Here is a 22,451-nt window from a genome sequence, read left to right on the forward strand (position 1 = left end):
AGATGATTATGAACTGCTTTCAATATACAGTCTCTGCTTTCAACCATACTGTCCCATGCCCAGTGTACAGTAGCTACTGCTGTTGTAGACTCTACTGCCTCCTGCTGGTGAACTCTCAAACAGGAAATAGCACAATCATTGAGTCCTCGGGATTGGATTTTTTTCCACTGTCAGCTCCAAGTCACATTATTCAGATTCAATATTCGTCTACAATGAATAATAATTTCACTGATCATCATCAGTAATGATCAGTGAAGTCTGATTATGAGAATCCCTCTATGCTGTGACATTCTCCAGGCGCAGATGGGCTGAGTCAGGGACATCATTACCATGGTTACAAGCATTTACCAAGCGTCGTGTGTAAGAGACACAAACTGAGATAAACACGTTAGAAAAACAAGTCAGCATCACTTCGATGTAGCACTGAGCACAACCCAACGACGGCTTCCTGTCTCCAAGTAGCCTATAAATCATGTCTTCACCTGTTCCTCACCACACTCACCGCCATCACGGCCAACGTAGTTTAACGTTACCAACTACAGACTGACCGCAGCAGCTGAAGCAGTGAATGCTGACTTGTTTGACACAGACTTGTAGACCAACAGCGACCTCTGGCGGCCTTCAGGTGACTCACAGCGGTGTGCTGGATGTCCCAGGTGTGTCCGGTCCGGTGGGCTTTCCTCCAGGTCGCGGGCTGTAAACCGATCAGCTGTTTCCTCCGAGCGTTTCGTTTGTTCAATCACGTGCGCGACCGACGGAAGGAGGTGACGGCCGACGTCAGGCGTCAGGAATCCCTGATTGGATTTACCTGAGCCCCACTCTGTAATGAATTGGATTAAACCTTATCTCGTTACTCAACTTCATGCCCCAACATGTCTTTTCTCTCCCACTGCTGGTCTTCTGCTTATGCTACAATGGCAAAATACATTTACAAAACTTTACACATTTTATATGCAACTGTTATGGGTAGTAGCTAATACACGTCTTCTCTCTATAAAAGGGGGTTCAGCCTGTTTCATTGGTGCGGTAAATTAACTGAGGTCATCTCTACATTATGTTGAATTTACTTAACACTAGCCTATAGCTTTATTGATCTTGCTTGTTTGTATTTCTTTTATTGTTTGAATTAAACTAGCTAATGATGGTAGGCTATTAGCAACCCAACCTTTTTCAGCAAGTAGGCCTAATAGCCTACTGGTAACAAACAAACTTTTAAAATGCTACATACAGTAGGTTCTATCCAACCAATCCAAACACTGACGTAGGATGTATCTCCTGAATGAGTTAGGCTACATGTTCACAATTAGAAGAAGATTTGGATAAGCATATTATGACAGGACCAGCAGCCACACGACTGTCTATGAAATAATTAATCTATAACTAAATCTACTAAAATACATTTAATCTTTAATATTTTTCCTTCTACCTCTTCCTCTTTTTGTCCCCTTGCTCTACAATTGTTATATTGTTTCCAAAGAATTATATAAAAAAGTATTACCTGAGCTCCAGGGAACTGTTTTAATTAATAAGGTAACTTTTTAGTTGCCTTAAGCACAATTCTTTATAAATGGATATTGGGATGAGCTGGGCTATGGTCTGTACTCGTGCATGGATAAGATGACATTCCACTGCTTGCAATTGGTAACTCCTTTTAACATCTCTTTTTACCTTAAGACTGTTGAAAATAAATGATAGAAATCTGGACTGTTAGCTGGACACTATCAGATTTCATTAACTAACTAACATAAGTTAGTTCAGTTAAATAGATTCAAAAGCAATGTATTTATCACCCTTTCTTAAAGCTATAATTAGTTTTTCTTTGTGACTGTCCTTTAGTTTTAAATGATTCAAAGCAGAAACAGGGTTTCAAAAAAAGATTTTCTGCCTGAGTTGGACAAAACGTCCGCTTTGGAGACACTGATCTGAAGCTTGTCTCTGTCTGCATGTCATGAAATGATGTATGGTCTGCTGGGAAGTCACTGGGAAGGAAGTAAAGTGTCACACCTTCAGTAGGTGCTGACAGAATGGGCTCGAGTCAGACAGAAAGAAGTGCTGAGTAGACTTCAGAATCGTGGGCAGGTCCAGCCTATAGAGGTAGAGGGGGGAGACAGATGGTACGACTATAAAGTGCCAGTGTTTCATGAAACCTTATTAACCCAACAGCAAAACAGGTGCATGCTATAGCAGAGTGAGATTTATACTTGATGTCATCAAAGAGCTGACTCATGTTCATCACACTGGCAGTGGTCAGGTTGGCGGTTCACTTCAGGCCTCGAACTTGTGCAAGGCTGCAGTTCCTTCCCCTCCTTCTGTGAGAAAAATACACAAAAAGTTGAAGGTGAGGATGAAAGTGATGTTTCTTGTGTATAAATGCCTTCCTGTCAGTCCTGTCCTCTGCTGGGGTTCAACTGCCAGCTGCATTATTTACTCCACTTGCCAATACTGTTGCCTTTGTTGTTGCTGAGGCTGTTTGGTTCAGTCCCATGACAGAGCAGTGGCAGTGATCCAAAAACAGGTTGAGAGACCAGAGGAACACAGTCCAAAGCACAGATCGCTCCAGCAGATAACAGCCTGACATCCACACAGACACTTCCTCCTGTGGACCTGCTCAACACTGCAGTGTTATAATGTAAACTATCGACTCGGATACAGAGGTGCAGAGATGGCACAGTGGTTCTAACCTCACCTGTCATATTTAAATATGGATCAATTGCAGGTACTATTAGTGTCCTCAACACAGAAAAAAAAGAAAGAAAAAAAGGGAAAAATAAACACTTTTGTGCCTTTGTTATATTTAATTGTACAGTGATGAATAGTCAGAAATAAGATTAATAAAATAATAAAACAGTGAATATAATGATAGAAAAAAATAGTCACCTGCTAACAGGCTGCAAGGTCTCCAATATCCATCAGATGGCAGGCTTTCTCTTCACTGTTTCATGTTATTCAGACTGTAGACATGCTGCCATGACAAATAGTTGTTTTTTCAGAGGTTGTCACATTATGCAAACATATACACATAGTCTCACCTCATGGCTACACCCCCAATATTTAAATTAACAGGACTAAGATTGAATAAACGCTTAAAAGTGATGAGACTATGCAACCACCCTGTTATGTCTGATTTTACAGATTATCACAGAAACTTTGCTCAGCCGCTCCTCAGGGAGGGAGATGGTGCAAAGTGGTGAAATAATTCAGCTGATTAAAATACCAAAGTGACTCTTACTCCAACTTAAGCATCTCTCTTTGACTGCAAACCATGTGGACATTTAAACGCCTCTGGTCTGAACTTAACATTATTCTCATCATTATCATTATTTTTCAGTCGCAGGAGGATTACTGGAGGTGCAGCAGAGAGGCAGGTATAGGGACTTGGGAGGAAGCCCCTGGGGCATTAACTACAGTCATGTCATGGTGCTGCCTCTGCTGAGCAGCTCTAGTGGAGCGACGGGGGGGGATTAAGGATTCCAATTTGCAACCTTTTGGTCCCAAGGCTGCCACTTGAACCCTCTGCCAACCATCACTCCCTAATACTTTCCTGACGGCTGGAGTTGATGGAGGTCCGCCTTGCTTGTTTTAAATGGTGCATTTACCATATTTACCCTCTTGTAACAAGAATAGTCTTGTTAAATATTAATAAATGAATAAATAATCTATTTCTTTGTCTAATCTGGTTGGATCTGAAAGTTCATACAATTAGGAAAAACAAATACAAAGCGTTTTCTACATTAAGCGCGACACTTTCCCCAGAGAGTTTATAATCATCGCAGTAATCCATGAATTAGTCCCAGAGGAGGGCTGGCTGATGGGAACAAATCCTTAATCAGCCAGGTTCATAACAGCACTGCCAGACTAAAACACAATGTGAACATTTTCAGTCATGTTTGAAGATTTTCCTCTGAACCTTCACACCACTGGGAATATACAGTACTGTAGCATAATTATGCATTTTCTTCTACATGTATTATCATCTCAGACACTTGAGTTGATTGTTAGCATTTCAAAAGTTGTGACTGTAATGGTATCATCCTACAACTCTATCAACAATGATTGAGTCTATGTCAAAAACAAAAGGTCACTTTAATAATGGCAAATGTTCAATGGTAAATAGCGCTTTTCTAGTCTCTCTGACCAATCGCATTCACCCTTTCACATTCATACAGCGCTAGACACAGTGCTTGGAAGCTGATAATTCACACACCCAATGCACAGATTGGGCCAGTGTGGGTTCAGTGTCTTGCCCAAAACACACAAGACAATATTGTTTGGAATCAATTTTGGTATCAGAGCGAAAATCAGGATTCAATGGCCTGTTTTATTTGACCTATATAAAGCTTTTAAAAGATTATATGTCCTATTATCCAGATAGGAGAAAATAAAGTCAAAAGTGATGAAGTCATTTTTCTCAACCCTATTCAAACTCTTTCTTATGCAGCTGCTGCTGTTCTTCGGATGTGTGGAGCACATTTTCACAACCCAGTTGTAGTTTTTCACCTAAATCGCTTGTGTGAAATTTCACAGCCTGTGGAGCTGAAATAGATATCGATACCAGTTGCCCCAAGAGCCAAGTCTGAGAGAAACAAACTAAAAAAACAGGAAGAGGATGGGGGGAAAAAGGAGAAGGTAGTGTGTAATTTTCTCTTAGATAAGATGCAATGGAACTTTGTTCTACCACATAACCGGTGAGACTTCCTCACCTATCAGGTCCTGCAGAGATGGGGGATGAGGTGGCCCTGCTGGGGCTATTTTCTCCACTTGGAATAAAATCGATATCTGTTCACTTTGTGCCAAAGGAGAGACCGAGTCATTCACACACACACTCATACCGCCACAGAAAAACACAAACAGGACACCTGCTTGGGGGACGCAGAGTCTCTCTGTCTTCCTCTGTCTTTTTTATCCCTCTTCCTCATTTCCGTTCAGTCACTAAGCAGATGCAGATTGCTTATGACAGATAGCATTGGGCCGGTGCCATTTCATTAGCGTGATGTATTGCGGGTGACAGGCTGAGGCCAGATGGGCTGGGGGTTTGAGTGTCACCTCTATGATACCGTACCGCCGTCCAGGAGTGTCCTCATTTAACGAAGATGGACATGTCTCATCTCCCTGCAGCACCTCAATCTACTGGTGTTACCCGGGTTGGGAGAGATCACAGCTGAGATTGCCTCACACCCTGAACACAGAAAATCGTCCATCAGAGCAAGTTTAAAAAAAAAAGGTAGGAAAGGATAAAAGGCACGAAAAGGCAGCTTGATCTGCTGAGATTTACCCAGGTTTCCCACCATCATTTGCAGGGAGAAGTAGATTGACTGATCATGACTGTGTCCAAAGTCAAGGGTCAGATGGGACTGCACAGCTCTGGCTTGCAATAGTTAGATATTAAAATGACATTATGAAGTCATTTCTTTATTCAGTCTCCACCATTTTCCCCACAATCCTTCACTCCAGCTGGGCTAGTAAATAATTTGAGAAAACACAACATCATGAGAGCCCACAGCTTTCACCTTGCATCAGAACACTGTTAAATAAATGGATGATTGCAGCTTCGACTGGCAGCTCAGGAACCTTCTGTTCCCATGAGGAGTCTGGTATCTTTGATGTGCTCTACTCTTCTTCTTCATCAGTTATGTGCTGTTGAGAAAACAATACAAACACCTGGTAGAAAAGGTCTCGAAGGAGTTAGTTTTAAGTTTTACTATTGCTACATAACTTAACAAAATTAGCATGAACAGCCGTTAACTTACCAGTTGCTGCCAAGGGCTTCATTATAGCAGCAAGACGATGCAGTGTCTCAGTGTCACTACTTCTTCAGGACACTACAGACAGGGCTGGGCTTGTTGGTTAACATGCTAACTTCAATATGAGTAACAGGAGTACAAGCAAAACAAAAAGGCTTCTTGACAAGTAAAAGGATCATGTTTGATGTTGAACTAGAATTTTTTTCACTGGACCAGTATGTAGACTGCCCTTAAAGGGATAGTTCATCATTTTGACAAATTGGCCCATTGCCATAATCCCTATAGTTTTAGCAGTAGGTTTGTTACCTTCATTTGTCGGTGCAAGCTATTTTTAGAACGGTGGAGCAGAGCCGCTGCTCAGAGCTATGCTACGGAGGCTAATGGGATTTCTTGGTTTCCCTCATCAAATTGTGTATTTAATGAGTTTGATGTGGGAAACTAAGAAATTCCATTAGCCTCCGTAGCATAGCTCTGAGCAGCGGCTCTGCTCCACCATTCTAAAAATAGCTTGCACCGACAAATAAAGGTAACAAACCTACTGCTATAGAGCAGTGGGCCAATTTGCCAAACTGTTGAACTATCCCTTTAGGGATTCAAAACACTGGCTATGTAGCAGCGGCAAAACTTCCAAGTGGCTCCTCAACTCTTCCCTTATTTTGTTGCTCTTACAAAACATGGGTCATGTTAGGTCAGAGGCAAATGAGCAGCATTAATTGGCTCTAAAAGACGGCTGGCAAAACAACACTTTGATATCAAAGTTTCCAAAGCAACATGAGACAACCGACAGAACTCCAAAGAAGCCAAATCATCTGTGCCAAACTGCAGAGAGGCTTCAGCATACTGCAAAAAAAATAGAAACAAAATAAAAAATCTAATATGTGGAGGGGTAGAGTCTCAAAAAACCACAACAAACAACAACAACAAACTGCATTAAATATGAGCAGTAGTGATCAGTCAGTGAGCTGACCCATATTTCTTTGTTTCACATGTCAAGGTCAAGTGTTTCACAGTCTTTGTAGTGGAATAATGCTTTATTTAATCATCTTCATGAGGATCAAAGGCTCTTTTGTTGAGCAATATGATGTGGATGATGTGAATTTAGTGCCAATCTCTTCCATTAAATAGACCCATCACTATAATGAGCCGGAGGCCTGAAAAGCAAATGAGCCGAAAGAGAGAGAGAGGCGGAGGAGCGCTGTGTCAAGACTGAGAGCTCTTAGCACGTCTTTCTCATGACGGCACAATAATTATGCCTATTATTTTTAATTGTATCATAATCTCTAATTAATCACTTTTATTTGAATTATTATTAAATGGGAAGGATTTACCTCTCTCTCTCTCCCTCTCTCTCTCTCTCTCACACACACACACAGAGTCATAGGTCACTTTTGCTGACATTACATGGATAGGTTCATTTAAAAAATGAATCATGATGTGATTATTTTGGCAGATATTGCAATATGAGTTGTGATTTCAGTTGGAATGGTCATGTCCCATATTCCAACTGATGATGTGACTTTTACAGGGTTTTGTTTCAAACCAGCTTGTTCCCTTGTGTCTAAGAAATATGATTTTCAGTCCACAGACTCAGTTCCGCTATGCTCTGTTGTGATCATCAAATAAACTGCAGCTTCTGCCTTTGGGATGTTGTACTTTGATTATATTCAAATTAATTGCGCTTTACGCTCACCGATAGCCTAACCACCTAACCCAAAGACCTGCTGTTGAACAAACTGTCTCAGATTTGGCTGGTCTATAAAAAAAAAAGTATAAATCTGAAACTTGTCCCCAAAAGTAGTCAATGACAGATTCACACCCACAGAGGGACTGATTAACCAATCTGTAACCAGAGGGCAACATTTTATGGAATATCAGAGTTCGCCACATTAATGCCGAGCCCCTCTAATGAAAGTTTAATTGTTTACATTTTAGGCTGTGCTGTGATTTTTTTTCCTCCCTGTAATTAACTATTCAGAGTGATTCATAGAGGAAGATAGTGAGAGAGAGTGCGAGAGTGAGTAAAGAGAGTAGAGTCAACCATGTTTTCATATCCACTGAATGAGTGAAATGTAAAAACATGAACTGATTCATTCATTTGACAGAGCGACAGAGCGTTGCGTAGTAGCTGGTGTCCTCCTCTCCTCCATCCACACCTGCTATTGGTGAACTTGTGTATCAAACATCTCCCTGTCTCCGTCTGCCTGAGCAACGGAGCTTATGAATTATGAATGGCTGAAGAGTAAGGGCTTTTTTTTTATTTGCAATTTAAGGGCCCCAAATCTTTTGGTGCACTAAATTATTCATATATTCAAATGAATCTGACTTTGAGGACGTTTTCCCTTTCTTCTCCTCTTTCATGAATTTAGAGTGTACCCTTCAGTGGAATAGGGCAAAATTGCCAAGACTGAGAGTGGTAAAGGTTGGAGCAGAACAATGTTTTCGGTGTCTTCTTGCTCAGACATGATGTTTTTTTTTTGCACAGTCGGTCTTGTCTGGCTCTGTTTCTCTTGTCACGAGGAGAGATTTTTGGAGACGGTGCAAATATTGCATCGCCCTCCGTCTCATTGTTATGCTGGACTGGCGCTCGCCTGTCAGGCTGCTGTCCTGTGTCAATGAGATACATATGCCTCAGTGTGTTGTGTCTGCTCCATGCCCTCAGATCTGTGGAGATCATTTAGATTGGCATGACACTGCGAGGAGACGAAAAAGCCGGAGTTGAGTGCATACTTATTGGCTGATGTCTGATCTTGAAAATTTCTGAATAGGGAGCTGATGATCACATCATTTTTTGCACAATATCTCGGAGACGTGAGCAAAATACGTCTGGTTCTAAGTGTCTCTTGAAGATTATGGATCCAAAAATACTTGATCTCACAATGAGGAGAAGACAAGTGAAACAGGCAGCCTTCCTGCGCTTTTCAAAGTCTGAAATTCATCTTTTGTGAGCCTGCTCTCAGTGGGGTGCTTGGAAAATTGGTTCAGATTACCAGAGAGATGTCAAACATATCTGGTGCTGCATCTGAAATAACGCTGAACTTCTAACCTATTTGCAGCTAATATCTCCACAACTTCCTGCCTGTTATCTCAGAGTTTAAAGATGTTCCCACAAGCTTAGTGGAATGAGCTTGTCAAAATCCCCAAACACACACACACACACACACAACAACGCAGCTCAAAATAGTCCCCAAATGCAGTCGTTGTCGCTGCATGTCTCTGCCTCATTAACATGCAGTGCAGAGACTAGTGTCCTCACAAGGGCAGCGCCAGGATGGCACCGAGTCAGAACTCGGCTGGGATATCAGGGAATGACACGGAATCGGCGGCCACTTCTTCGCCTTCTGGGATTAGTGACAAAAGCCGGCCGAGGCCAAAGCTCTTATCTCCATCCCTCAGTCCTCTGTTGCGTACATCCACGTACACATGGCTACGTCGAAAAGGCACGCGAGAACACTTCAGTTTGTACAGTCACAAGCCCCGTGTACTCACAAAGACTTAATTAGCTTTGCCAAACACATTCCCCTCTTTAGGAAAATGAGGAATTGAGTGTGTGTACAGATTTCCTGCCGTTGGTTGAGAGAAGGTCTTGGAGGGTGTGATTAGCGGGATGAAGGTCAGGGAAAATAATTATTCGAATAATTAAATGATGTGCGACGTTCCTACTCGGTGTCCTTTCCCCCCTCTTAACAACAGCAGTGAAATAGCCCACAGCTCCTCATTAAAATATTTATTAACCTCTTCTTCTCCTTTTTTTTTGGAGCTTCGGATTAAGAAAAATGTTCAAAAAGCAGATACGTGCTCATCAGACGAATCCAAGACCCCTTCAAATACCTGTCAAATCCCCGTCTGAGGAACACATGAAAACCAGCCATGTGATGTTAGCGAGCGTCAGATCTGGATGTGCAATAAAATAATCCTCCTCTTATCTTTTCCTCTCTCTCACTCTCTGTCTCTCACTCTATCCCTCTCTCTCTCTCTATTCTCCACTGTTGCCGTTTCCCTCTGCTGCCTGTGTCATCGGGCAGATGGCAAAAGACAGAGGCATCTGCAGAGGAGGAGAAGGTGCCTTTCCCCCCTCGCACAGCAGGGACAGGTGTCATCTGCCGCACAATTAACACTTTCATGAATACCATTAAGGTGCTAACAAGCTCATGCATGAGATTCGCAGTCACGCACAATATTTATTTTAGATCAGAGGGGGGCCGACCCTTATTTGGAGTGTTTCGTTTCAGAATGACTTACTGAGGTCACGTCACCCCAATGACTAAAGATTTTCTCAGGTGGAGCAACTCACAATAAGAAGAAGAGTCGTGATGAAACCTCCAGACAGAACGAGGATTATTCAGTAAGTAATGAAACAGACTATACTTAGGATACAATAAATGGGCAATTATAGAGTGGATTGTCGTTAATATAGACACACATTCATGGATGAATTCAGTGACTTTAATGATCCTTTGACTTTTCCCCAAGTTTAATTAGCACATTAGGCCTATCAATAAAATATCTCACAGTCTACTCATTAGATTGGTAATAAATTTAGTTAAAAAGACTCAATTCATACTCTCATAATTCACAGACGACGTACATGGTGATGTCAGAAACGTGCTTCCTCAGATGAAGTTTAAACTGACTTTATTTGAAAAACTCCACATCCACTTTCTCCTTAGCAAAAACATATGAACATCCTTAACTGCATGTTTACTAAATGTCAACATACTAGCATCATCACAGTGAGCATGTTAGCATAGGCATGACGCTGACATTAGTATTCAAGAGCTATTTTTTCTAAGCTAAGTTTTCTTTACCACCACACGTGGTTTGCTGCCATGAGTGACTGTTTACAAGACAAAGAGTAACTAGACCCAAACCTCTTTTTCAGCTTAAAACAAATGTATTTGGGTATGTTGCTAGTAGTGTTGTTTATTGATTGATTCTGGTCCAAATTCAATTTTTATTGTAAAAATGCCCTCTTATCGGTTGAAACTCGGCTACTGCAATTGAATTCTGCTACTGGCGGAAGCTGATGATACTGAACCACGATGTTGCTGAATTGAGATAGTGTGCATCAAGTAGGTTGTACTGATGGCAAAGATTGTTTTGTGGAAATGTTATAGTTAGTATTGCAAGAGTTTACAATACACAGAGGGTAACATTAGCGCAGTACGGCACGGCTCGGCTCTACCAGAGACTTTGGCTCTACTGCATACTGCCTTCCACTGATTGTCGTCACTGGAAGAGTGACGAGCGCGACGTCCGACACAAATCAAAAGTTTGATTTTTAATTTATTTATTGGTGACTTTTTGTTAATTTTGATGACTGGCAGTGAGTTCTTATCAATAAAACTGCACTTTCCACATTCTTTGATGTTTTTAGTTTTCACCGAACCCGTAGTCGTATCGTATCGATATCGAGATATCTGGCATGAATATCTAGATATGAAATTTTGTCCATATCGTTCAGCCCTACTAGCTATGTAGCATTAGCCAAAACATCACTTCTTGTAAAATCAGCACCATAAACAATTTATCTCCCATTGCACTGGGTTGACATAGACAGACAGTTTTATGGTCTGTCCAAATAAAATCAAATTCAATCACTGTGTGTAACCCCCTCCTGTTAATTTGGGGGAACTGACCTTATCCTACCCTGTTTTTCCTCATCATACGATTCCCATTTTTGACAATGTTGACTGAAAAAAGTAATATGGAAATCCTTTTGAGAGAAAAAAAGATATTGTTTCATAAGTAATTAGTTTCAAGCATATGTTCATTTTCAATTCATACTGTGTACTCGTACAAGATAACAGATGCGCTCGGTTGCTGTTAACAGACAGTGCTGAGACGAGGGGGAGGAGGAGGGAGGGGGTGAGGGGGGGGGATCAGAGGAAAGGAAAGAAAAAGAGCTAAAAAATAAAAGAGCTTTAAGATGAAGAGAGGCCTGGAGAGCAGCGCTGGGAGATTGAGAGGTGTTAGAGGCTGTTTCTCTCCCTTCTCCCATTCATCCGCCTGTTTGGGGTCTCATCCGAGGAGCTCGCTCTGCCAGGTTATTGCTCGCCACTGGATACTGTCTGCTGACGCAGTTCGGCTGAGAGCAGAGAGCGAGGCGGCGTCCCTCTCACAAACACAGATGCAAAATAAAGGCTTCAACAGGGTCTGCATGTGATGACACACACTGATTTATTGATCAGCTCATCAAACCGCTTATCTGCCGACTTAACCCGCGTTTACCGAGCACTGATCAGCTCAGCAGGAGTGTTTGCTCAATGTTTAATGAGAGCAAAAAGACAGAGGAGCAGCAGCAATGACAGTTGATGTTATTACTGTTGAAAGGTGACGAGCAGCAGAGGAAAAAAAAGTGAGGGGAGGGGGGGGGGGGGGGGGGGGCACAGAGAAAAGGGGCAGGGATTAGAGTGAGCAGTACTCCCTCTCTCCTCTGCACCGCTTCTCCAGTATAAAAAACCATCAGTGTCATTCATTAGTTACAGCCTCTCAGTTACAGGCCCTCTGTGTGAGTGAGTGTAGCTACATGTTCTCTTCTTGAACGTGAGCCCATCCACAGAGAGGCTCCACGTCTGGCGTTGTCTTCTCCAGCTGTAGTGCGTCTCTGAGCATGTGTGTGTGTTTGCATGTGTGTGTGTGTGTGTGAGTCACGCTGAATGACAGAAGGAGAGAGAGAGCGGGAGAGTGGGAGAGAGAACGAGATCTCAGGGGCAACAGAACTGGTTTGCTCGGCTGAAGGACCAAACACAACGGGATGGATTTCCGCACGACGTGAACACGAGCGAGGGGAGAGCTCCCTCACACAGTGAAAGGTCTGTAACTCTTTTCTTTTTTTCCTCTGAACATGTTCATGTAAGACGCTGATGCTTCAGGCAGCTTCTTTTTTTCCTCTCCAATGAAATGTTTCCAAATTGTTTTTAAGAGTAAGAAAGAGAGGGGATGCTGTTTTAAAATGATCATTAAGAGCAGATTACAGAAAGGCGTGATTTCTGTTCAGTCTCTCTTCAGTTGCCAGAAACTTTGTTCAGTGATTTATCACTTCCTGCAGAGCAGGAGTGAGAAAACAAAGGAGGGTGGGCGACGGAAAAAAGAGAGTAGAAGGCAAAAAGAAATAATAATAAGTAAAACGACGGGGGGGTGCTGCAGGAGCTGATTTGTGGCATCCAGTAAACAAGGTTAATGTGGAAGAAGAAATACTCTATCAATACATGAAAAAACAAGTATTGATTTTTTATTATGTAAACAGCAAATATAAATTTACGTCTTTAATACTAAAATATGTTTTACGGGTGTCTGTCATCCCATTCTGCATGAATGAAAATGATTCAAGTGAGAACTTTGTCACAGTATGTAATTGCAACGTTTCAAATCTTAATATCATATTGTGATTTAAACATTGTTATTATATGGCATTGTGAGGCCTCTGGGGGGGCAGGTATACTTTGATTCAGCAAGTTGGGAGACGAGCAAGCTTCCAGTGTGACAGTTGAGAAAAAAAAGGGATGAGTGGAGCATTTGTAGGAAGACAGCATGAAAGTGTCCTTTCAGGGCAAAGAGAACAGGAGCAGGGTTTGTTTGCGTTCAAAACGGTGTGTGACTCACCCCCAGCTTTATCGTCACACACAATGTGAAAACAGCCCCTATCAGGTTTATTGGCAACCGCACTCACAAGTATCAGGAGTAATTAACAGATATGAGATATGAGGTGTAAAAATACACACCACCACAGGGATGAACCAACACACACACACACACACGTCTGAACACGCATGAACATCAAAGGGAAGGAGCTCGTTATCTACACTGGCCACTGACCAAAAAAAAGAAAAAAAAACCTTCCAATAATTCCTCCTATTGTAATAGTCCCTGTGTCTCATGTTATCTTTCTGTCAGTTTTAATAAGCCTTTCAATGCACCTCCGAGATCTCATTCAAATTCCGGCCTTTTTAAAATCCTCACTTTTCATGCCGTGAATATCTGACAGAATCAGGTAACGGCGGTGCTCGACCCCCGGCGGGGCTTGGAGAGCGCTCAGGTGTGTGCTGAGATTTTCTCATTCAAATGTAAAAGGAAATGAATAAAAACATCAGGCCATTGTCTAGTGGACTCATTCAAACCCCACCTCCTTCTCTAACTTGCTTTAGCATTTGTACAGTGACATCATTTCAGAGTAAACACGGAAACAATCCAAATGTTAGAGGAATAGATTGTAAAAAATATATTTATATACACGAAAATGATCCAGAACTTCTGACAGATACTGATAAATTACCTTCCTCATACTCACATCACCATGCATATCTCTGACCTGTGTGGGTTATCTGTGGTATTTGGCTCTGCTGAGGCGATTTGGATTTCATGTGGTTAAGCCTCGGGTCTGTTTTGAGCTGATCTGGCTCTGAACATGAGATATTTAAAATGTTTCGAATTCAGGCTACTCTTATCTCCTGGCAATCTCTCCCTCCCTCCGTGTGTGTGTGTGTGTGTGTGTGTGTGTCTCCATACAGTACGTGTGCAAATTCTTTAGCATTTTTACATATGGGCATGGATGATGTTGAACGGACATACCTGGTATTTGTCTTTGTTTGTTCGGGCATGTGGATTTGAATGCGGCATGAAATCAAATCTGCACACACACACACGCACGCACGCACGCACGCACGCACGCACGCACGCACGCACGCACGCACGCACGCACGCACGCACGCACGCACGCACGCACGCACGCACACACACACACACACACACACACACACACACACACACACACACACACACACACACACACACACACACACACACACACACACACACACACACACACACACACACACACACACACACACACACACACACACACACACACACACACAGAGAGAGAGAGTGTGTATGGCCCAAATGCCATGACATTTAGCCACACATGGATCTCGTCCATTATTCATGAAGTGAATAGCTTATACCAGAACTGAACAGACAACAGAAGGTCCCTCTCCGGGAACTTTGGGTTTCAGTAAATATTTGCATCGGCTAGATGCGTGGAGTGTACAAAAATTCCAGCAATGGCCGAGGCTATTTTTCCATCATCAAAAGAGCTGAAGGTTGAATATGAATCGGTGTGATCCAGGGGCCATGAATAGACAAACCGCTGTGAATATAAATAAAAGCCTGAAGAGTTAAGTTATACATTTTATCAATGCAACTCATGTGAATAAGCTGCCTCTGCGTTATTAAAATAAGACTGGATATTTATGCAGGTTGTGCGGAATATACATAGAACAGTGACAGTGAAAAGTGTACGAGGAGACGATGAGAGAGTGGAGGAGGGTGGAGGGCGAGGAACAGATTGAGAAAGTGGAGCAGAGGAAGCTACACGGCACAAAAGTCTCAGGAGGAGTTTGGCTGAACATACTCCACCCGGCAGAGGATGAGATTGTTTGAGGAGCGACTTTCAGAGATTGCGCAGCACAAAGAGGAGTTTGATCAGGACGAAAGAGAGCCCTGGGAGTCCAGCAAATACAGATGAGTGGTGGTGGGCAAAAAAAAATTTAATAAAATATGCTCAAGCCCAGACTTGAGCAAGAAACAGTGGAGTAGAGACAGAGGAAAGCTCAAGGCAGCCCCGGTTTGAACAGTGTGTGGTGGAGATAACTCAGGCTGTACAGAATATATTAAAAGCTCTTGACAGAGCCGAGAGGGCAATGTTGACTTTGAAAACGCTGAAATACATAATCAGAGAGAAAAAAAAAGTCATGAATTGAGAATGAAAAGGAAGAGCACTTCTGTAAGAAGCTATTGATGAGCTCAGGAGGAAAAGAGAAAATGAGGAGTGTGAAGGGCAGAGCAGCCTCAAAGTGTCTGAGCTCTACGTGGCCAAGTGAAGAAACAGCTCAACTTCTGGTGTTAAAGAGGGACAGAGGTGCCAAAGACCCTGGGGCTGTGTTGGTGTCCAGTCTGTGTGAGTGGACTCTTGACAGAGCAGTCAGGCCACAGCTCCTTTGCTGCTGCCAGCCTCCATTATCCTGGTCCAGCAGAGAAGCCTCATTCGTTTCCAAAAGAACTTATTTCTTTACTCTGTGAGGTGGAGAATGACAGCAAAAAGGGAGCGGGCAGCAGCTGGAACCCCAATTTAACTGTGGTGAGCTCAACCTGCAGTTTCTGCTGACATCTAAAAGAGCAAATCACGACGGACCTTTAGTGCAAATGGAGCACCTGCTGCTGCTCTCTGTGCAAAATAACACTAAAAGGCACTTTTACTTGCCAATTTTATTTTTAATCTGACTGAATAGAAAGTTTTCATTTAGTGTATAAAAAAAGGTAAAAGTCATGACGTATCCATCTGATATGAGTATGTTTATGAGACCACAACAGAGGATTAAAGTTTAATGAAGCTGAACTTAAGCCAAGCTCTTGTTAAAGAGACAAAGCACAAATGAGATCACAGCTCAGTGGGCAAATGATGAAAAACCAAGGGCCAATTTTAAGTGTCAGAAAAGAACCTGAACAAAGTCGGGCCAGTCTTAATGTGGAGTGAAGCGGCTAATCAGCTGGATGAGTACTTCACAGGCAGTGATGACACGGCGAGGACCAAACTCAAGAACAAAGTGGCAAAGATGAGCTCTTGAAAGAAAGAAAGAAAGAAAGAAAGAAAGAAAGAAAGAAAGAAAGAAAGAAAGAAAGAAAACAGGCCAAGCAAAGAGTTTCAAATTAACTTCTGATCACTCCTCCATCTCTGACACTAGATGTAATCAGAAGGGTTGGGGGTCAGATTTGATTCTGTAAACAACAGTATTGCTTCCTTCAAAATAAGAATGCACTGTGCACATTAAAGGCTAATTTGTTTTTTTCATTTTGTGTCAAAACAGTTGTGCAAAAGTAATAAAGACTCTTCAACACTTATGCACACATAGCTATGCATGGAGCGTCAGTGGCTGATGCTTCAGCTAAGATCAGCTCTTATCACTCAGACGGGGCAGAAACTGACAGTCTGCTCACTAATTCATCTGCACAGTTTGTGTTGACAAGCCTTCAGCCTGATGTCTGCAGACAGTAGTGTCAGCTACCCGGCAGGGACAGAATGAATCGAAGTCCACACGCTCTTCAGAGATAAATATCTTTTCAACAAACAGACCGAGAGCTCGGAGCAGTGAGAAGTCCCCCTCATAGATAAAGAGATATCCGGAGTTTAAGCCGAGCACATCCTGAGGCAGCACAGCCCTGGAAACAGGATTCACGGCGGCTCATCACCTATGTTACTTTATTTACTGTAACTTAAAACAACCTTTTTGTGCACATCATGCAGCACTAACCACTTACAGAGTCAAACTACCAAATATGCAGAGCATTTAGTGCAGATGAACATGCTCACTGGCTCAAATGCAAATATCAATTTAGGGATTTTCAGCTGCATTGCTAGGCAGGAAAACACAGAATGCAGAAGATTTCTGATGTTTTAGAGATAATAATAAAATACTCAAACCCAATATTTTATACTGAACCAAAAAGTCAAACATTTACATAATTTTCCCCAATAAAGACAAACCATTTTCCCAATTAACCCTCACTGCTATCTGCATTAGGCTTGCAGCTATTCCTAAAGACAACATCTACTGGTATTTATGATACGTAGGCGAGCGTGTGACCTCCTCAGCCTCAGTGGGACTGCATGGCCTGCCCTGTTAAAGTAGATTAGCCTGAAAAAAAAAGAAGCGAATGTGCCGTGTTGCCTGGATACAAAAAGCATCATTAAGCACAATTATCAGCCCCTTCAGCTCACAATGAGCAAGCCTCATCACAGATTTCAAAACAACATATCATTAACGACAGCAACCTGCGCGAAGCAGAGAGGAGTGGGAGGGGATGACAAGACGAGGAGAAGGTGGCAGGGCGGAGGAGAGGAAGACATGAAAGCAGAGATGTAGACGGAGGGAAAGGGCGGGAGTTCACTGACACATTTTAAGCTGATGTTAACATGGAGGCCGAAGGAGGGAAGGGCAATGTCTGTGCAGCAAAATATCAATACTGGCTCGATGCGACTGTGAAAAGTTGCATGATAGAAAAGAGACAATGAAAGAAAGTTTTTCATTGGGCTGGGAAAACCTCTGGGAGTGTTTGATAAAGAAAACAGAGCTGGGGCAAAGGGAGCATGCAATCACAGAAAAAGAGCACAGCCTAACTCATCCAGCCTCATTATATTCACAGCCTCCCTGAAGGTACAGTGGGCTGTAAATTAAAGAGAGGAGAGATCTTGTCAACTGTAGCCTGCCATCCACAGAGAGGCAAATGGAGGGAAGCGGCAGGAAAAATAAAAGGCAGCGAACAAATGGAGAAGAATAGAGTTGGGAGACAGGGTGGCTGGCTTCAACATCAAAAGCTACACAACACAATGGGAGTTTTGTAACAGCTTTGATGAGTGTTACACTACACACTCTGAATGAATGACTGAGACACTGGTGCAACATATTTCAGCAGGAGTCACCTGCCCACAAGCAGACAGCTCCCAGCCTGTCTGTTAACAACAGACTCACACTCAACACGAACACACACACATCTCTGAACAAAATTAACTTTAAACAAACTATTGGGATCTGTCTAATTCAAGTCTAACCAGTGTTAACAAACAATTACTACTTCCAATTAATTCCTGCATATCCCTGCCCTCACATAAGACTTCAATGTTAGCATAGGCTACTTCCTACCTACGTACAGTAGCTAGGCTACTATGTTTGTTGCTACTATGATAATAAGCAGCAACAACACACGTGTTTATCGTTTGGCCTTAATTAGTTGTAAGACTCACCTGCAGAGGATTTAATGAGTTATACTGCGGTTTGGCCCCGTTCTTTTGTGTTTATTTGTCCTTATTTAGAGAAATTAAAGCTAATTTGATTCGGGCCTACTTAATTGTTTTCTAACTAGGCTAGTAGCCTACTGATAACTATTTAAGCGCTGTGAAGCACAAGAAAACCTTCGGAAGGTTCTGTAAATAAGGCGGCGTCTTTCTCAGGATATGTTGAAATGACCGGACAGTGTAGTCACAGTAGCTATCTATAAAATACGTGTAGGCTATTGTGTGTGCATTCAGATTTGGCACTTTTATGAATTTTGTTTTCGACAATAACTCGAACATTTGGCGCTAAAAAGAAGAAGTGCGCCCTACCTTCATTTCCTCGGACTCAGGAGCTGCGCATGTCTACTAGGTCTACTGCCGCCGCCACCGTTCTTCTTTTTTTTTTTTCAGGACACCTAAACGCACCTTAACTTTCTCCCTCAGTTGCCAGATTAGGTGAAATTCCGCCCAATTTGGCAACATCACTGGTACCCACAGATGAGTCCACACAGTAGAATAGAATAAAATTATATATGTTTGAAATGCTAATGTGCATTTAGCACCTTCTCTGTTCTTTGACTGCACCGTCCCATAATTCACAAATACACAGGAAACTCCTCAGGGGCCACACATGCAGCCACTGCAGCTCCAGGGCTTATAGAGGAGGTGAATATAACGCAAGTGGCCTGGCATATGTATATGGTGCATTGTGAAATATATAACCATGAAGTGGAGAGGAAGGGGCTGGCGCATAGGAGAGAAACAAGCACACATCACTGGGAGACTGAGTGAGTGAGTGTGTGTGTGAGTACATGTGCTGACCTCTTGCTTTCATTCTGGTCATGGTCAATTATTCCTCCCTTTGAAGTGTCTTTCTCTGCTGTCATAGATCAAGTCAAGACACAAGGCTGCTCTAACAGAAACACAAAAACAGCCTCGCTCTACCTTTTCCTTCTGTCTCCCACCATCACAAAGACTTTCTGCGCCACAATGCTCAGGCACATCTTCTCATCAGGTCCGTGCCTTGCATTGATTTTCAGTGGAACATTATTAGCAGCATTAATACACAGTGGAGGAGGGTTGGCTCTCAGCTGTCCTTATGAAAGCTGATTATAAGGAGTTTAATTTCATCAGATAAGGATGCCTTCATTTATGAGCAGACGCAGCCCCAGGCACCAGGCCTGGCAGGCATTCAATGAGACAAGCACTCCCCCTGCTGTTACAGTTCACCACCGTCTGGTCAGCAGGCTACAGTCCCCTCAGCTGAAACAAGCTCCCTGACTTGACTGGGATTAATAATAGATGTGGTATTTGCAATTTGATGAATTTGATGGTTCATACAGACTCTCCTCTGGTGCTCCAAGAGCGACAAAGGAAGTTATTATTGTTTGTAAAGATTATTTGATGGGAGTTTTTTTTTCTTCTTTCTCTCTCTCTCTCTATCTGGAGCACTTGAAGTAAAAAGTTGGCTTTGAATCTGAAGTTCTCTCTGACTTCCTTTCAACCTCAGCCAAGGCTGTATGGAGGTTATCTGAGGATGTGGTTGAAAGCTCTTGTGTCAGCAAGCATCTGCCATGCTGAAGTGTCCTGGAGGGAGAAATTAAATCCCAGGCAGCTCCAGCAGACAAAGGAGAATTTCTCCCACAGGTCGTTTGAATAATAAATGTTTTTTTTTGTTAGGTTTGAATTTCTGTTGTTTCACCATAAATCTCTGTCATCTTTCTTTTTGATATGGTGCAGACAGGATGTCTGGGATGGATGTCCCACTGGTGGACCACAATGAGACTGGAATCTCTCCAATAGACAATGGGACTTTCCTCCGGTTCTCTCCAACCTCGGCCTCCACATCAGCGGCCGCCTCATCCCCAGGCCGTCAGGGCAACGTGTACGTTTACGTGTGGCTCTTCCTCGGCCTGCTGGTGTTCCTGCTGACGCTGCTCATCATCTCCCTCCACAGGCTGAAGAACATCATCTCCTCCTCTTCCTCCGTCCCCGACTGCAGCAGCGAAGGAGGGAGCTCCTTCACCAACATGGAGATCTGCAGCATCTCGTCTCAGAGGTCCACCATCTCCTCACTGTCCACCTGAGGATGGGAGGGGGACGGGAAGGAGGGAGCGTACAAAGACAATACACATGTGGATTCACTGCAGCATGCATGCGGACATGCAAACAACAGGGAGGCAAGCACATGCTCCTCCTCAGCGTGACATACAAACACAAAAACACACCACCAGCTACAAAAGAGCTGACGGCACGGCTTTACTCTCCATGCATGCATATTTTATTCCCAACGGTCCAGTGAGTCAGGTGTGTCCATGCAATTTGCTAAGGCACAGGGGAAACATGGCTCACCATGTGATGAAGAGGTCCTGAGAGGTTGAGTGTGACTGAACCCTTCTGAGCCTTAATGAGTAAGACAAATGAACCTGATAACCTGCCTCTTCTCTGAAGGACAAGGCAGAAGGACAAACTTCTCTTTTTTTTTGTAAAAGTCATTTCTTGTACCTGTCATATTTACTGCATTGTTTTCCAGTGACACTTTGTACAGCATGCCTCATTACATCTGTAGACCACACTGCAAAAATCAGTATTAACATAAGATTAAAGATCATTACTTTGTACAGAAATGCATGCTTATGTCTCAGTTGCTCAGCAAGGCTTTGGACACTGTATCACCTTTTTTTTTTTTTAATGCAACCAATTGCTAAGATACTGTACCGTGAAAAGTTTGCACATGTCAAACCAGTTCATGATTTTCCAGGTTGGGTGAAAGAAAAAAAGAAGGAGATGACAGACATGGTGCTGTGGAAGAAGTGGGGGTTGTAGACTGCTGACAGACAGACAGCCTCTGACTGTAGCTACAGACAGACCAGGGTCAAAAGTGGCAGAAAGTACAAGATGAAATTCTGGTTCTGAAAGACAAGGGCTACCAGCGAAACGGATTACCCTCTCCTGCCTGTCAGCTCGTGAGACATCTGATCACGGTCTCCATAGAGACTGAAGCATGAGAGCTCTGTGTAGCTGTCAGGCTGAAGATACAGTAATGGCTATCTCTGCCCAAAATACATCTTCTGTTTTTTGTTTTTTTTTTAAATAATGACTGGAGTTTCTTTGACATGGTAACAAAAATACAAGGCACTGGTTTAATTACACTGTGGTACACTTTTTACACCAAATCCAGCAACAATCAATAAGACAGTGACGGTCCAGGTGGCAGTCACAAACAAAGGGAGTTACATCTCACTGTTCTCACATAAATCTGTCTCTCAGGTCACTGTGCTGCATCAGCCAGACTCTTGTATATCTGGTGGAAGGGTTTAGTCACGAAAGCTTCTTTTTTTAAGGAACTGACACATGGACTCACAAATCATATTAATTAAAAAAAAACACACTCTCTGCTCCAAGCTCTGGGAGCAGTATGTGCAACATTTTGTTTACAATTTGGATTATAAAGGAGATCTTTCATAGCTGTGTTTGTCTTGTAAAGTTGGGAGGATTAATGTGTGTGCTTTAGTTACAGTTGAGAATTTGTTATTAATCAATAATCCCGTCTATATTGAGCCCAAAATAATAAAGGCACACAAATCATTTCTAGTTTCACTCCTCCATTTAGACATAGTGTTTATGGCGGTTCATTGTTTCAGTGGAGGGTAAATTTGTATGCAAACCAGGTGTAAGGTTATTGTATCCAGAGCCTTTTGGTTGAATGTAGTGCAAAAAAAAAAGTTTGAAATCATCTCTAAAATTTTGTTTTCAAGATGCCCATGTAGTAAAATCATGTTTTAGTCTGGTGATGTACAATAAAGCACTGCAGATTAAAGGTCCCACATTTTAAAGATGAGATTTCCCTGTCTTTTTTTATTATTAAGCAGGACTGGGTTCTA

At 42.6% G+C, this 22,451-nt stretch overlaps 1 protein-coding gene across 1 annotated transcript; it reads left to right on the top strand.

The window, feature by feature from the left end:
* Positions 1-12,438: 12,438 nt before the first annotated feature.
* Positions 12,439-20,654, top strand: sertm1 (serine rich and transmembrane domain containing 1; the record flags this gene model as incomplete). The annotated part of the gene is made up of 2 exons (XM_083986813.1): positions 12,439-12,553; positions 20,308-20,654. The coding sequence occupies exon 2, from the start codon at positions 20,313-20,315 to the stop codon at positions 20,652-20,654; it is 342 nt and encodes a 113-aa protein (XP_083842939.1). The 5' UTR covers positions 12,439-12,553; positions 20,308-20,312.
* Between the last annotated feature and the right edge of the window lie 1,797 nt (positions 20,655-22,451).

The sequence above is a fragment of the Trachurus trachurus genome (genome assembly GCF_905171665.1).
Source record: "Trachurus trachurus genome assembly, chromosome: 14".
NCBI classification, from domain to species: Eukaryota; Metazoa; Chordata; class Actinopteri; order Carangiformes; family Carangidae; genus Trachurus; species Trachurus trachurus.